This window comes from Colossoma macropomum, unplaced genomic scaffold (genome assembly GCF_904425465.1).
Source record: "Colossoma macropomum unplaced genomic scaffold, Colossoma_macropomum, whole genome shotgun sequence".
Classification (NCBI taxonomy): Eukaryota; Metazoa; Chordata; class Actinopteri; order Characiformes; family Serrasalmidae; genus Colossoma; species Colossoma macropomum.
The window spans coordinates 38,742,479-38,755,970 of NW_023494787.1; the positions used below are offsets into that span (position 1 = coordinate 38,742,479).

General features: G+C 39.8%; 1 protein-coding gene across 1 annotated transcript in view; it reads right to left on the reverse strand.

Moving 5' to 3' along the window:
• Window positions 1-13,492, reverse strand: part of grb10a (growth factor receptor-bound protein 10a) — an 81,979-nt gene that overhangs the window by 49,350 nt on the left and 19,137 nt on the right. The window contains exons 3-4 of the mRNA XM_036567258.1: window positions 7,916-8,003; window positions 711-957 (exon numbers count right to left, since the gene is read on the reverse strand). Of these exons, the coding sequence (XP_036423151.1) occupies window positions 711-957; window positions 7,916-8,003 (335 nt within the window). The remainder of the gene's footprint in view (window positions 1-710; window positions 958-7,915; window positions 8,004-13,492) is intronic.

Genomic DNA, 13,492 nt, shown 5'->3' on the forward strand with positions numbered 1-13,492 from the left:
AGATTTCCACAGACACTCCAAAATCTTGTAGAAAGCTTCCCAGAAGAGTGAAAACTGTTATAGCTGTAAAGAGGGGACCAACTTCAGAATGGGATGTCATAAAAGCTCCTGTAGGTGTAGAATAGTTGGTCCCCTCTTGACAGCTATAACAGTTTTCTGCTTTTATTTTATTTCTGTCCATATAGTGTAAACGCGTTCCCAAGTCTGAATATCAGTGTGTAACATTAAGAAGTTTCACTACCAAAACAAACATTCTCTACAATTAAGTAAGCTTTTTTGTGTTTTAATGAAAAACATGATTTTATGTGTGTACAACTGTTTAAAGCTGTATTTGCTACTCATGTACTGAGTAGCGTTTAAGTTATGCTTAAACTTAGCTAAAATTGATTCTACTGAATCATTTGGTAATTTGACAATGTTTCAGTAGTGTTATGATTGTTTGTTAGTGACAAAATGAATTTTTCAATGATTTATTTTAATAAAATAAACATAAGGTATAGGGTCACTCAAAGCAAAGGGATTTTAGCCTAAAGTCCAAGTTAGTTAAATGTCTGAAATGCAGTTTGAACCCTGGCTGTGAAGCAGTTCAGCAGAATGATCTATACACAATGGTGCATGTGTACATATGCGAGACATATAAACACACACATTGTATGTATCTACCTCACATCCTGACAAGATAAAATAAAATACATGTGCATACGTGTTACCTAACAGCCAGTATGTGCATGGGTTGTGAGCGGCGGACGTTCTGGGCGGGGGAGTGAGGGGCGGCCGCCCGGCTGCTCGGAGGACGCAGGGGGTGAGGTGCTCTGTTGCCCTGGAAACCGTTGCCGTGGCCATTGTGCAGGAGCGGGGTGGAGTCAGAGTGCTGGGTTTTGCACATGGAGTAGAGGCTCTCATAGGGCGAGAGGGAGGTCATGTCATTCACCAAAGCCTCCAAATCTACATCATCATCTGCAGGGAGGGAGGGAGAGAGTGAGCGCAAATAATTCATTTCATTCACCATGTCACTGAGCAGAGCACTTAGTGTCACCCTTACTTTCACCTTTACTTTCAAGCCCAGCTGTTAATGCAAGTTAAAAAGGGATTATAAAAGGTGAAATGAACTGGCCCTCAGGCCACAGAAGCCTCTGACAAATGCAGAATACATGCCATGTAGACAGTTGATCTAGTGATCATGAACCTATCACAGAAAAACTTTGACAAAGCCACTGGCTGTACTAGATTTAACTCATTTAAAAAATAATCCTTTAAAGTTTACCTTCTCAATAAATTAGCAGTTAGTAAGTTTGCAATTTACATGATGATAATGCATATTTTAAATTCTACTGCTCTCTCTTACAGAAACAGCCCGGTAGATATAACCATTTATGTGCATACCTTGCCACATAGTGTGTGTGTGTGTGTGTGTGTGTGTGTGTGTGTGTGTGTGTGTGTGTGTGTGTGTGTGTGTGTGTAATTATATATCTTTTCTTCAATAAACTATTTTGTTTTTTGCTCAGTTAAGTCCACTTTTGTTTGTTGAATGAATTAATCATCAATAATAATCAGTAGATCACTCAATCACTCTTGTAATCAGTAGTGACAGCCCTAATATAGCGGTATGCTTTTTCAGGACCAACATAACTGTAAAGATGGAGCTTAGTAATGCTTTCAGAAGCATTACTGGAATTAAAGGAATAGTTCTAGGAACAGTTCAACCACACTTGCTAGTGTTGCTATTAATAAATTGAAAGGAGTAATTACTCATAAGCATGATAGGATTTGAAAAACATCAGTGAACAATTCATTATCATTCTTTGTTAGCAATATTAGCACTACTGACTGAGCCATTGCTTTAAAATATGTACATACACAACACTCTCTCTCTCTCATATTCAAACAGGCACTTAGACACATGTATGTTGCTTGAACACATCATATAGTTGCATAGTTTGAAATGCAGAGTGAAAACATATTCTACTAAACTGAAGACATTTCCACTCTTACAGACTCAGAGGTTAACACTTTAAAAGTTATGATCAAGTTCCACCACTAGGTGTCAGCAGTTAATTAACTGACAGAGATGAACAATTCATCAATGTATGGAATATATTCATTTCATAAGCTACTTCCAGTTGAGCCATGAAACTGCCTTTACACGTCCAAGAGTTTTCATTTGTGTGAGCAGTTCATTTCCTATGACAAGAAAAAGATATGACTTGTTTATTCTTTTTTCTATTCTGTAAGTGACAGCTTTTGTTCTAGAGGCTGTCTGTCTCTTGCAATGTGTCTTCCCAAGTGTCATCTCATCCCAGAGTTCCCTGTGTTTGGAAACCTTAATGGGAGCTTACTGTTTTGCTTAATTGCTATGGAATTAATGTGTTTCTTAATACCAAGATCAAGGTTCGCTTTAGGGGGTAGTCTGCACTAATGCACATTTTAAAAGACAGCTGCCAGAAATCGCATTCCTTATGGTCACTTTGCAGAACATCTAGACAGATCGGAATGTTTCACTTCATTCTGCTGTGTAGTCTCAGTCTGTGTCTTTGCAGCTGATTCGTGTCCACTTTTTGGCCTAGTCCAAACACTGACCCTATATGAACCATGGAGATGGTCCACTCTGGCAGGGTTGAAAAAATGATAATACCTTATAAGCACTTACTGCAGACCTCAAAGCAGTGTTGGAGGATTGACCATATACGGTACTGTGAAAAAGTCAGAGACCACCCTAATGTATTTAATCTCCAGTCCAAATGGCCAATACACATAAGTAATTTTTCAGGAGGAGATTGGATATAAGATAATCCACCTGCACAAGGAAAGGGAAAGTCAGAGGAAAATAAGTGGAAAAAACAGGAGTTTCTAAAAGAGTTTAAGATTAAACAATACTGAAAAATGGGACTCCTAACAACTATGAAAGGCCTGGAAGACCACCAAAACTGTTACCACCCAGCTCTCACTGGTTTTAAGCAACACTCAATTGCAGAACAAACCTTTTCTGTGATACTGGGTGCATTGACAGCTACATTTCCTCACAAACAACAGGTGACCGCAAGTGAGCACCACCCTCAGGTTCTATTCAAGACACAGCAGTCTGTAAGCTTGTACTCAGTAAGTGGGTCAATATATGAACACATGCATACGCGCACACACACACACACACACACACACACACACACACACACACACACACACACACACACACACCTTTCCCTCTCTACTCATTGAACATTTCTCATACTCATTGCACACATACAAAGTAGGGACAGAACAACAAGAGCCAATGAGATCACAAGAAAGGAGCATGACCAAGAGAGTAACAACAGACTTTTATTTACTTATATCCTTTATGCAACTAGGAAATCATTCTTAGATCAGTTAATTGAAAAAACTTTCATAACAACCTCACTTTGTACCATGTACAGCACACTCACGCACAAAGCATCCTCTTTCAAAGTACTCATGCCAGATACACTGACCGGTCACTTCATTAAGTACACTTCTTTGTATGTACGCTCACTGTCCAGTTTATCAGCTCTATACAGTTGCACACATATAGATTGTAGGTCCTATGGTCCTCTTAGCCCCTTTTCACCCTGTTCTTCAATGGTCAGGACCCCCACAGGAGCATCACAGAGCAAGTATTATTTGGGTAGTGGACCATTCTCAGTGCTGCAGTGACACCAACGTGGTGGTGGTGCATGTATGTGTAAAAAATTACCAGTAGATTTCCATAAAGTTCCATAAAACAGACAATTCCATCACTCTGTTAAATAACAGTATACACCGATCAGTCATAACAGTGTGACCACCTCCTTGCTTCTATTCTCATTGTCCATTTTATCCGTTGCACTTACTATATATGTGCACTTTGTAGTTCTACAATTACCGACCGTAGTCCATCTGTTTCTCTGCACACTTTGTTAGCCCCCTTTTACCCTGTTCTTCAGTGGTCAGGACCCCATGGACCCTCACAGAGCAGGTACTATTTGGGCAGTGGATCATTCTCAGCACTGCACTAACACTGATTTGGTGGTGGTGTGTTAGTGTGTGTTGTGCTGGTATGAGTGGATCATAAACAGCAGTGCTGCTGGAGTTTTTAAACACTGTGTCCACTCACTGTCCACTCTGTTAGACACTCCTACCTTGTCAGTCCACCTTGTAGATGTAAAGTCAGAGACGATAGCTCATCTGCTGCTGCACAGTTTGTGTTGGTCATCCTCTAGTCCTTCATCAGTGGTCACAGGACGCTGTTGGCTGGATATTTTTGGTTGGTGGACTATTCTTAGTCCAGCAGTGACACTGAGGTGTTTAAAAACTCCAGCAGCACCGCTGTGTCTGATCCACTCAGACCAGTGCAACACACACTAACACACCACCACCACATAAGTGTTACTGCAGTACTGAGAATGATCCACCACCTAAATAGTACCTGCTCTGTGGGTCCATGGGGGTCCTGACCACTGAAGAACAGGATAAAAGGAGGCTAACAAAGTATGCAGAGAACAGATGGACTACAGTCTGTAATTGTAGAACTACAAAGTGCACCTATATAGTAAGTGGAGCTGATAAAATGGACAATGAGAATAGAAACAAGGAGGTGGTCATAATGTTATGCCTGATTGGTGTATATGCTGTGTATGTACAGGACAGTTCCTTCACATCATAGACAAAACATTCCATATTTTTACAGTTTGACCCGTTAAAATCATGTATGCTTCCTTTAAATCAAAAGAGAAAAAAATGTGTATCACCCCAGAACTCACCTAACACATCTGTTAGCTGATATCAGCCATAACTGATGGTTAGCTTTAGAGGTATCACTGAAAATATCACAATATAATGTGTCAAGTTGTGGCATCATCAGGATTTAGACATATGATATCCTGATATCCTCCCAACAGAGAAGAACCTTACAAGGCTCCCACCTGAGAGCCCAGTTAATGACTGCTAAGCTCAAAGTCACAACATGTTTACTTTCATCACAGCAAGGCAGGACAAACTGCAAAGAGAGCAGTACCTTTGGTTTTAAGAGGAAAAATAAAGTTAAAGTTAGACCTTATAGGCAAGAAGTCCCAGACATGACTTAACATTAACGTTATTAACAAGTTATTTTGAATGCAACTGCTTTATTTACATTGTTATTGCTATTACTGATGCAATACTACTACTTCTAAGAAAAAAAATGATGATGCCATTAAATGAAATATCATTATGCAGTTAATCTAATTAATAACTATGTAATTAATGAACAAAACTGGCACTCGGAAAAGCTTCTATTTTACTGTCCTGTGTTTTTAAAATGAAGTGGAATCATTAGAACCTACAATGAGTGAAGCTTTAATGTAATTTATTGTGTGTGTGTGTGTGTGTGTGTGTGTGTGTGTGTGTGTAGAAGAGTCTTCTAACCCCAGGTAGGGGGGCTTCTTGTCCCTATAGGGGGACAAGATGCTTATTTCAGAGATTTTACTTTTTGTGCTATGAAACAAAACCTCCTGTTCCAGTTTATGTCTCAGAACCGTGTGTAGGTTTATGCACCATCCTGTACATGCTAAACCTATACAGCCTTTACAGTAAATGGACACTGTCCTTAAAGGGGACATTTCCTCTCATAATGCACATTGTAAATGTCACTGAAAACCACTGGTGTCCTATTAATGACTGATTACACAGTATAATACAACCAATGTCAATAACAGCTGAACGTTGCCAATAAAGTTTTATAGTAGACTTTACTTCAGCTCTCATGAGAGACGAGCGCTTAGCTAACGCAGACAGATTAACCATCTTTCTCTCAGCACTCAGTTCCTCCCTCACTGTGGGACTCTATTAGTTCACAGTCCAGATTTCCAAACTCTGTGTTTATGTTTATGTGTGTGGGCACAATGTAGGTCACCTCATAAAAATCTATAGTAACCAACAGAGCATGCACATGTACCCACACCCCACAGCTTACCAGATTTCAACACAACAGGACAGATTTATAGCCTTTCTGTGTGTGTGTGTACTTATAAGTTTGTTTATGTATCTACTTCTACGCGTATTTCAAGTCGTACGTGCACGCACACTGAAATCATCAACACACTCGCACAAGTGCACACTCGCACCTGTACACATGCACATGCACACACGCACGCACACACGCACGCATGCACCCAGAAGCCCCAGCCAACAGCTCTGCCCACAGCCATAAAACAGTGGGTGATTTGGAACTGCTGCTGCAGAAGGACCAGCCAGAAAAGCTCACTGCCATGACAGAACCCTGTGACCCCTCCATCAAACGAGAGCGAATGACAGGGTCATGGAGTTTAATTTAAAAGAAATGTCGACACTTAAAAGTTTCCATAAATCAGTAAGATTAAGAATAAATGCAGCTAGCAACAAACGGAAGAAACCAAATTATATGCACATGTGCAAAAAAACATGGAATGGCATAGTTTCAAGGTTCTGAACTCTTTCATTATATTTATGCAATACAACACAAGGGAGTGTGCTATGAGGGCATTTTAGGGCCACTGTTAAAAAAGTAAAAGACAAAGTTGTAATATTTTGAGAAAAAAAGTCATAGAATTATGACATTAAAGTGGCATTAATACCAGGAAGGTAGCAACTTCCTCATGTTAAAATGAGGGGTTGGTAGAGTTACACGTTCATATCAGTTTCGCCAATAAAGGCACATCAGCACCAAATTGTTATAGTATAAGAACAGTGAAACGGCTGTGCAAGAAACTGTGTTTATTAAGAAGATAGAACCAGACGGACTCAGAAGAAATTGTCTGTTTTGTTAAAAGGAGAACTCACAGGCAGTGGTCGTCTACACATCTATTGGTGGTTACATCTTCGTGCCATTCAAAGAAGGCATGTAGTTTCACAGGAGACAATGAGAATGATAATCGAAATGAACATTCCCAAAGGAGCGGAACTCCGTCACCTCTTCGTCGTCGCCTGTACAGCAACCGAGGCCCCAACGCGTTCTGATAGCCCCCCCTACATTTAGCCTGCTTTATTCTCTAAATATTGCAAGTTTATTCTTGTAACCTTATGACTTTATTATCAAAATATTATGACTTTATTTTCAAAATGTTACGATTTTATTCTAAAAAACTTATTTCTCGAAATATGGCAACCTCATTCTCAATGTCTATTATTATTAATTTTTTTTTTAACAGTGGCCCTAAAACACCATCGTAGTGTGCTATCGCTAAAAATGGCTGATTTGGTTGTAGTTACGAACCAACAGCTACGAGTACCATAGACCATCACAGTCATGATATTGTTTGGTGTGTTCTATTGCTTTTATACAACTGTTCTGCAAAATAAAAAAGTCAAGCAAAAAAGCACCAAACATTGCATCAAATGAGCTTATCATTATCAGTAATAGTAGTAGTAATAGTAGTAATATTGACAATTCCTTCCACCAATAAGCATTAGCTTTTGCTGTGTGGAGTCATTAAACCATCATAGTAGCTCAGCTTTTTAATATTTGCAAGATTACCAAAAACTGTTATATTCCAGTAGGCCTGCAAACCATTCCACAGTCCATGTTGTTTGCTGAAGTACATTCTGTATTTTTCTGGCTAATTCCAGATTGTTAAATTCAGAATTTGATAGAAAGTACAATTAGTAAAGATTAGCTCCAGCATAAAGCAAATATGATACAGTTATTGCGAGAAAAAAAAGAGAACGCTTCTCAAACATTCAGATTGTGCTGAAACTAAACTAAACATTCAGATTGAGTCAATGCTAAACTGCAACCTTTGTGTTGCTTTGTCTGATGATTTCATCAAGTAAGATTTTCATTAAATGAGAATAAATGACACTGGAGTAAAGACATATCAACAGATCATTACTGTGAATGATAAAGCAGCAGACAAATGTATAGCTGAAGAACATTTTGTAGATAGTCATAAACTGATGAAAAACAACCAACCTGGGTGATTAGGGGTGCTGTGATTGGACGGTTGCTGGAAGCGAATAAGACCAGGCGATCCATGAGAGGACGTGTGGTCAACGTTATCCTGAAAGAGAAAACAGTGTTACAGGTCCCAGAAGTTTTTTCTGCATGAACAAAGTAAGAACTTGCATCCTCAGCTTGGAGGAGGAACATGGGAACCCAATTTCTGTGTACATAAAGTAAAAAGTGTAAATATATTTATAAGTTACCAACCAGTTCATCAGACAGCTAATCCAGCTAAGAGGCTAATCCAGTTATAGTCAGAGTTAGGCTTTACGATGAAATGTTTACTGAAAGATACACTGTAAAACATACAAAAAATACCTGAATGTCTGTTAAAAGCTTCGAAGGACCATGTGTAGGTTGGAGGTGTGTAGTATTAAACCTTTAGCTTGATGCTGATACGCTTTTGCTAAGTAGATATTAGCTATGCTTAAACAAAATATAGAAAATAAACCACAGATTTCCATGTTAAGCAATTTATATCATAATAGATGTGGCTGATGCACATGTATGAGTATTTGATTAAACAATAAAAAAAAAGTTATCATTCCGGTTTCCACTGCTCCAGAGTCCAGTGGCGGCGTGCCTTACACCACTCCCCCACACCGTTTGCCATTGTGTGTTTTGATCTTAGGATGCCACCTCTGCCACAAGTCAGGCTGTGTGTTTTGATCTTAGGATGCCACCTCTGCCACAAGTCAGGCTGTGTGTTTTGATCTTAGGATGCCACCTCTGCCACAAGTCAGGCTGTGAAATTTCTGTTCTGCTAGATCTGCCCCGGTCAACTGTAAGCAACAATAGCTCAGCCCCGAAGCAGTAGACCATGCAAACCCACAGCGTGGGGCCGGCAAGTGCTTAAGTACACAGTGCCTATCCTCTGTTGAATCACTCACTAAAGAGTTACTCTGGAAGCAACATCAGCAAAAGAACTTTGTATCAGGAGCTTCACGTTCCCATGGCCGAGCAGCTATACGCAAGCCTAAGATCAAAACACACAATGGCAAACGGTGTGGGGGAGTGGTGTAAAGCACGCTGCCACTGGACTCTGGAGCAGTGGAAACTGGAATGATGAACCCGCTTCTGGCAGTCTGATGGATGAGTCTGGGTTTGACGAATGCAAGGAGAGCATTACCTGCCTGACTGCATTGTGCCAACTGTAAAGTTTGGTAGAGGAGGGATAATGCTATGAGTTAGTTTTTCAGGGGTTGGCCTAGGACCCTTAGTTCCAGTGAATGCTGCAGCATACCAAGACATTTTTGGACAATTCTATGTTTACAACTTTGTGGGAACAGTTTGGGGAAGGCCTGTTTCCATTCCAGCATGACTGTGTACCAGTGTACCTAGCAAGGTCCATAAGTGCATGGTTGGGTGAGTTTGGTGTGGAAGAGCTTGACTGGCCCTCACAGAGCCCTGACTTCAACCCCATCAAACACCTTTAGGATGAACTAGAACGGAGATCGCGAGCCAGGCCCTCTCGTCCAACATCAGCGTCTGACCTCACAAATGCTCTTCTGGATAAATGGGCAACAATTTACACCGAGATACTCCAAAATCTTGTAGAAAGCTTCCCAGAAGAGTGGAAGCTGTTATAGCTACGAAGGGGGGCCCAACTCCATATTAATGCCTATGGGTTTGGAATGGGATATCATTAAAGCTCCTGGGGGTGTAATGTGTAGGTGTCCCAATACTTTTGTCCAAATACTGTATTTAAAAAAATGGCATATAGCTTGTTTAGCTTTAAACCTATAGCTTATTTTTTAATACAACATAATGGTAATATCGTAGACTGTGAAAAAAGGTAATTATCGTGATATTTAAAATATTAATAATAATGAAGTTACATCCAGTGGGTCTGTCTGCACTCTGCAATGAAAATAAGGGATTTCTTCTGAATCTGAAAGACCACGTCACGTCCAAGATGACCAAGATGCACATTTGCACAAACACGCACACAGCTCAGCAATGCACAGACAAGCTTAGCAAGCGAAAACAGATATGTCATTCCCAAAATATAAAAAATAAAAAGAATCACACAATGGCCCTTAAACACTTTCTAATTTAAAGCAGCCCCACGAATCCAAAAAAGCTGTAGAAAGCTCAGCCGAGAAAAATATATGAAGCCACATTTTCAATTTCCAGTTTTCTAGGAAACCCAAGAACATGGGAAGCGGTTTCCAGGAACTGGTTTCTGCCAGAGGTCTCCTAGCTCCTCTTCTCTGGCGTCCAGACGAAAAAAAAGGAAAAATAAAGGCAAAAAAAACACAACATTTAAATTTATAGCTCTGAGAAGAGCGTCTCTAATGCCTTAGCCAGTGGAACATTAACATTAGTGTGATGGCCAGAAAGGAGGCAACAAGAGCCAACAAGACTTTTTAGGGTTTTTTTTTTTTGCACATGTCTCTGTCCAATTCATTGGTCAAAAAAGTTGCCGTTTCTTAAGAAATAAAATATTTTAAGTGCTCGTGTACTTCCAGAGAGTCGGCTTGAGCAGAAACTGGGGCAATTCTATTATCTGCAATGGCGCTGGGGAATAGGGGGGCAGAGGAATGCGAGGAGTGTATGTGTGCGTGTGTACGTATGTGTGTTGAATTTGGACGAGTTCCAGTCCTCGGGGCCATTATGTAAACTTTAACCCCCCAGCTGATTCTGCTGGCCTTGAGGATAGCGCTTTTCCTAGAAAGAGGAGTCACATGATCCTGGCTGAGACTGTGTTTCTGACAAATAGCAATTAGAAAGCCAAACCATTAAGGGCTTGACCTGTGAACTACTGGCTATAAATCGGGGCGGGAGTGCTTTTAGAAGCCAAGGCAGCACACACACGCAAGTGTGTACACACACACACACACACACACGTACTGACAGAGGCCCTAATACAATAGATTTAAGTATGAAAAGCAGAAACACATGCCATTAGGGATGGGCATTTCAGCGAAATTTCATATCTAAATTTGTAAGGCATCTTACTGCTGTTGTACTATATTAAACCCAGACCACAAACATCCACAATGACATTTAGCTTGAAATGTACACAGAAAAGACAAAAAAACAAATGCTAATTGTCTATTTTCACCTCAGAAACATGACTAGCCAAGTCGCGTCAGATTTCACCTCATACTTTCTAACTCGAAAACAGTGACTTTGTGAAGAGTTAGTTGTATTCCATTCAATCTATACATGTTCAGGGTAAAATGAAGTTGAGCTTTTTATCTGCATTTGTCTGCTATGTGCTTCCTATGTGCTATAGCTGTGCTTTGTACTGCCTGCTACTGAGCACCAAAGACCCCACAACGTGGCGCTTCTCGGCTGGAGCTTTGTAGCCTTTAGCTAGCTGCAGTAGTCTTCCTATGCTTTTTTCTTTGGATTAAACAAATAAACAGGCTCTGTACTACCCACTGGTGGAGTACAGAGTTTAGACATCGCATGTGTCTTGAAAGTGAGAACATAAAATGTTAATGAAGCTAGCTGGCACATAAAAGCCCTACTTAACTACAGATTTTTTTTTACTTTTTGAAATTTGACTCATCACTAACTAATATATTGTCATCTTTATTACAAAAATCCAGTTTGTATTCTTTGGCAAAGTGCCGGATGCCCTAACCAACAAAAAAACTGAAAAACTTCTTAAGTTATATTAACAGAAATTAAGTTAAGAAAGTTTTCTTCCCCTCTTCTGTGAACTTACCACCATAGCAATGATAAGCTAAATCATGGATCCAGTAAACGAGATATATGCAAGAAAACAAGATACATATACTCCTAAAATGATAGGATAAATGAATGGTTTTTGGCTTGGACAGTTCTAGGTAACCTTCGACTGGTATAGAGCCTTTACATTATGTGAAGTTTCTTTAAACAGTTTTTCCATACTTGCACATCTCATTTACAAAAATGGTTCTTTCAGGAATTTAGTTTTATTTATAAGGTTGGATATACATACACACAAAAAAAACATCTGCAAGAGCTCTCAGGCTCTTCAAACGTGTAGTGTGGAGAAGGCTAGCAGCTGAAGAGGCCAAACCACCACGAGAGAAAAAAAGGAAAAAAAGACAAGCCAGAAAAAATATGCGAGCCCAGCAAGCAGGCCTGCGCCCTTCACTGGGTCAAACACCCAGTGTGTGTGTGCCTCTATCTCTCTGAAATGTGCAGCTAAGTTGAGTGCACACTGTACTGAAGCCAACGCACACATACATTCCCTGGATAGTCCTTAACAACCACACATCTCTCCATGCCAATAAACCTGGCTTTCTCAGCATTTGACCTTTCACCCTAATCCTCACTATACACTTAAATAAACATTCACCAATCTTATTAAACCAATCCACAATCACATCACATCACTGACCAGCTGCAACCAGTACGGGCCGGCTGTCAACACAGGTGAGTCACAGTCTACTGGAAGTGTTATGATGAAAACCTTCAGAGAAACAGTGTGGTATCAGTTAATGCTTTTTATAGTTGAATTGCCTTATTATTTGTATTTTCGTTTTTTATAAATTTTATTTATTAGTTATTTTATTATTCTAAAAACGTTGGGACAGTATGTGAAATGATAAAAAAAAGAAAGCAGTGATAAGTAAATTCTATCTGACCTGTAAATGAAAAAAATGAAATGAAAACAGTATAAAAAACACAAAATTGAATTGTTTTACTTTATAACCATCACTTACTTTTGGCTATATATATGCATACCAAATCTGATGGCCGCAACATATTCCAAAAAGTTTGGGACAGCAGCATATTTGCCATTGTGTTACATCACCTGTGCTTTTAACAACATATAATAACCGTTGGGGACTGAAGACTTCAAATGATTCAGATGTGAAAGTGGAATATCTGCCATTGTTCTGTTATACAAGTCATCAGCTATGCAACCATACAGGGCCTTCATGGTTAATAAATCCACCGCACATTTTCAATGGAAAACAATTCTGGACTGCAGGCAGGCCTTTCTAGCACCCACACTCTCTGATTTGCCAGATATGCAGAATGTGGCTTGGCGTCATGTTGACATAAGCATGGACGTCCATGAAAACATCAGGTGGAAGACACCATATGTTGCTCCAAAGTGTTTTTCGGTGTTAATGGGACTTTCATAAATGTGCAAGTTGCCCATGCCATTAGCACTAATACACTATAAAAACCATGAGAGACCTTGGCTTTTGAACTTTATGCTGGTAACAGTCTGGAGGGTCCTTTACTTCTTCAGTTCAGAAAACAAGTCTGACTCATCAGACCTCAATACAGTTTTCCTCAATGCATCAGTCCAATTCAGATGAGCTTCAGCCCAGAGAAGTTGGCAGCATCAGAACTGGGTTGACATACGGCTTCCACAGTTCAGGTAGAACTAGGTTGACAAATGGCTTCCACTGTTGATAGTACAGTCTAACTTAAATTAAGCTTTATTGATGACGGTTTGTTGAAGTATTCCTGCGAGGTGAAATCCATCACAGAAGCATGCTGTTTTTTATTGCTGGGCTGTCTGATGGATTGAAGGTCATAGGCATTTATGCTTTTTACATGCCTTTTTTATGAGATTTTTCCAGATTCCCT